The sequence below is a fragment of the Nicotiana attenuata genome, unplaced genomic scaffold (genome assembly GCF_001879085.1).
Source record: "Nicotiana attenuata strain UT unplaced genomic scaffold, NIATTr2, whole genome shotgun sequence".
Classification (NCBI taxonomy): domain Eukaryota; kingdom Viridiplantae; phylum Streptophyta; class Magnoliopsida; order Solanales; family Solanaceae; genus Nicotiana; species Nicotiana attenuata.
The window spans coordinates 46,053-50,279 of NW_017672145.1; the positions used below are offsets into that span (position 1 = coordinate 46,053).

Here is a 4,227-nt window from a genome sequence, read left to right on the forward strand (position 1 = left end):
TTCGAAGGCCACACACAGTATCTTCAACAGCCATATATATTATAACATAGGCGTTTATCCAAAGATTTTAATATCAAAAGTTTAAGTTATAAGGTTCTTATTATTGAATTCATTGTAGTTTTAAAATTACGAATTCAGATCTAATATTTATAAAATATTTATTGAATTTTCATAGAAAAAAGTATACCCGCGATGAAAATTCTAGCTGGTTTTGGATAAACCAGATGTTGAAGCATTGAATCCACCCTGGCATGATGAAATTTTAAAATATATTCCTACTAGTGTCTTGTTTATTATTAATTGGTAACTTCAGATACTCATTCTCTTTCGGTAATCAACTAATCTATACTATAATGTAAATAAAATTATCATTAAAAACTTTTCTTTTTAACTTTTTGACCAAATCCATGAAGAACTGGTCCATTAAGGCTGCTAATCACATTGTCATGTCGCATGGGAATGCAACTTTTTGTTTCGATTTATGTATGAAGTAATAAACAATCTAACTGGAGATGGGACACTGTTTTAAACAACTGACGAATGGTTTTCTTAGTAATTCAATATTAATAATTTTGTTCACATTCGACAAGTTATATTTTATAAACATCACACAAGTTTTTTTTAACAATTGCATTCCAATAAATATTTTTTCCAATAAAGTGCATTCGATAATGCATTTCATCAGAATTTTACTAACAATTTGCAATAATCGAACTTCCTCAAAAATTTCCATTTAGTATTGTAAGAGGTGACAATATCATTTGAAGCTGTTTTAGTTTTCTTTCGAAATCGCATTGTAATTTATCCAGCTATGAGTTCATTACTTTACAGGCGTGTATATTATGTAATTTTTTTTGCTAATGAAATGCGAGATAAATTACATTAGGAAATTAAGAATATTAGTACACAAGGAAACTAATCGTGTTAACGCAATCCCATAAGAGTCATTGTAGAGGTGAAAATAAAGCACGTATATAAAATCAAACACATGACTGACTCTGAGTTTGAGTCAAAATGTTAACTCAAAATGCTGGCTTGGTTAATATATACTTTATGTGATAGTGACTAATGAGCCCTAATGGATTTTTACGTTTGAAATATGTGGATTGGCACATTTTGTAAAGTCCGGCTTAATGACCTCGCATAATGAAATTAGATTTCACTTAAATCGCAAAATTTTAATTAAGTTAATTCAATTTTATTAACCTCAGAATATTTCTTGAGTCAATACATCTTTTTTTTGGTAATTAAATTTTTTTATTAATCACCAAAAGTGAAGGCATTACAAAGCATAGCTTAGCTACTCCCAGCTAGCTAATTCTCATGAGATTTACGGGGAAAGACTATACTATCTTAGCATACTAGACCATATTGCTATCAGTGAACTATGCTAAAAATACAACTTTTGCACTAGTTTCTTTACATTCCCAATAGCTCTAAAATTACATATGCAGACTATCTCCCTTGCCAAGCTTGTGTGATCTCTGAATGTTTCTTGAAATATTCTCTGATTCCTTCCTTTCCATAGAGCATGTGTATATTCAGCATATATCATCTTGAGAAGTTTTGCTACATCTAATTTCCCTTTTGTGTGCTGACAAATAATCTATAGTTGTTGCTCCCATGTTGAACTACTAATGTTCTGTACCTTTGCCCATTGACTCAATCTACCCCACAACCTTTTAGCATAGTCACATTCAGCAAATAGATGATTCCTTGTCTCCAAGTTAGTATGACATAACACACATGAGCCATTTACACTGAGTCCCCATTTCTTAAGTCTGTCCACAGTAAGTAACCTTCCTTGGCATTGAAGCCACATTGTGATTATAGCCTTAGGTCTGGTAGCATTGCTACACATTAGACTTCTCCAGGTAGTTTTAGGTAACATTGGAGTCAGTTGAAGGTATATCTGCTTAATGATGCTTTTCTTATCCTTTAATGGTCTGTGCAACTGATTTATGATCTCCCTTGCTTCCAATATCTTCCTCACCATCCAGCTTGCATTCATAGGGATAGACATAGAGTTTATGCACTGCTCCTTGATGTACACAGTATGAATCCACTTAATCCACAATTTGTCTTTCTTGTGAGATAAATCCCAGAAAGTTTTGGCAATGGCAGCAATATTCCAGATGTGAAGGTTGCTTAAGTTGAGTCCACCTACTGTCTTAGGTAGACACACTTTATCCCAGGCAATGAGGGTCCTCTTTGTGATTTCATTACCACCAGACCACATGTAACTTCTACAATAAGCTTCTATTAATTTGATCACTTTGACTGGTAATGGAAATATCTGAGCCCAATATGATTGGATTTCAAACAGCACAGTCTGTGTTAATTAGACCCTTCCAGCATAAGACAACTTTTTTGCAGTCCATGAAGTAATCTTTGCTACTATTTTTGTGATGAGGTTGCCATTATAACATATTCAGCTTCTTTGTGTCCAATGGTACTCCTGATATTTGAAAGGTAGTTGACCTTGAGTATATCCCATATTCTGGCAGATTGTTTCTATAGTCCCTCTTTCCATACCTCCATAGTATATAGCACTCTTATTTAGATTTGCTTGCAATCCAGAAGCTCTTGAAAAGATTGTGAAGCATTCCTGTAGCCTTTGAGTTGAGGATGTGTCTCCTCTAGCAAACAACAACAAGTCATCGACATAACTTAGATAAGTTATGTGTAGTTTGCTACATCTGGGATGGTATTTGAACCTCTTATAGTGGTGTAATTCATTGAGAAGTCTGCTCAAGTATTCCATAGCAATGGCAAATAGGAAAGGAGAGATTGGATCTTCTTGCCTTAGGCCTTTAGCAGCATTAAATGGCTCTAGAGATTCCCCATTCAGTACAATGGTGTAGTTGACTGCTTTCACACAAGCCATTAACTATTTGGCAAACGTTTATGGAAAATTCAATCCTTCTAGAACCTATTCCAAGTAAACCCATTCTACAGAGTCGTAGGCCTTTTGCAAGTCAACTTTGATCATACATCTAGGAGAGATGTGTTTTCTGCCGTATGATTTAACCAATTCATGTGCAAGTATAATGCTGTCCACAATCCTTCTCCCTGGAATGAAACCTGCCTGAGCTTCTGAGATGATGCAATTCATAACCTTTTGTAGTCTTCCAGCAAGAATTTTTGGAATCAACTTGTACATCATTGTGCAACAAGCAATAGGTCGATAATCCTTCACAGTATTAGGATTTGCTATCTTTGGAAGCAGGGTTAGTGTGGTGCAATTAATAGCTTTAAACATGGTTACTGTTGTTAAAAAACTCTCTAACAGCATCACATACCTCAGTTTTGATGATTGGCCAAGCTTGTTTAAAGAAGGTAGCATTGAATCCATCAATCCCGGGAGCCTTGTGATCACCAATTGAACCAAGTGCTTCACAAATTTCAGTATCTGTAACTTTGGCACATAACGCAATTTGTTGGCAGTGGGATAGTCGAGGTCCATTTCTCATCACCATCCTATTAACTCTGGGAAGAGAAACTACAGCTAATCCCATCAACGATTTATAAATTGTTGTAAACTCCTCCTTGATAGCTTTAGGATCTTTCAGCTTCATGCCTGACAGGGAAGTGATCTGTCACGACCCGGAATTCCCACCCTCGGGAGTCGTGATGGAGCCTACTAGTGAGAGCTAGGCAAGCCAAACCTAAATTACCTCTTTTAGCAAATATCAGCAATCGCATGCAACATTGGAATTTAATAATAAAGCGGAAGTCTTAAATTAAAGAAATTGAATAGAAAATGCGGAAATCCAACATAATCCTCTACCCAAGATCTGGTGTCAGAGTGTCACGGACTGTCTAAGAGTCACTACAAACAAAGTCCGAAGGAAAATACAATAAGCTATTTCTGAAACAAAGAAAATGAAACAGGGAATAAAGATAGAGGGAGACGCCAGGGCCCGCGAACGCCTGCAGGTCTACCTTGGGTCTCCGGGTGGACTGAAGGAAGCCCTCCAACTACTGATGCTGTCTAATACCTGGATCTATGCAAAAGAGCACAGAGTGTAGTATCAGCACAACCGACCGCATGTGCTGGTAAGTGCCTAGCCTAACCTCGGCGAAGTAGTGACGAGGCTAGGACCAGACTATCAAATAAACCTGTGCAGTTATACAAAATACAGTGGAAAGTAAAGCAGGTATAAGCAAGTAAGGATGGGAGGGGGAAACATGCTTCGGGGGATAACAGGTAAAAACAGAATATCA

At 36.4% G+C, this 4,227-nt stretch overlaps 1 protein-coding gene across 1 annotated transcript; it reads right to left on the reverse strand.

The window, feature by feature from the left end:
* Positions 1 to 1,606: 1,606 nt before the first annotated feature.
* LOC109212045 lies at positions 1,607 to 2,887 on the reverse strand. Its single transcript, XM_019375660.1, has 2 exons — positions 2,536 to 2,887; positions 1,607 to 2,280 (listed from the first exon to the last, which is right to left on the reverse strand). The coding sequence occupies exons 1-2, from the start codon at positions 2,885 to 2,887 to the stop codon at positions 1,607 to 1,609; spliced, it is 1,026 nt and encodes a 341-aa protein (XP_019231205.1).
* Positions 2,888 to 4,227: the final 1,340 nt, after the last annotated feature.

What these genes read in the sequence shown, in the direction of transcription:
- LOC109212045 (XM_019375660.1), bottom strand. Translation starts at nt 2,887, where the DNA reads ATGGCTTGTGTGAAAGCAGTCAACTACACCATTGTACTGAATGGGGAA. An exon ending in GAGTGCTATATACTATGGAG is followed by an intron (nt 2,281 to 2,535) that starts GTATGGAAAGAG and finishes TTCCATTACCAG; the next exon opens with TCAAAGTGATCAAATTAATA.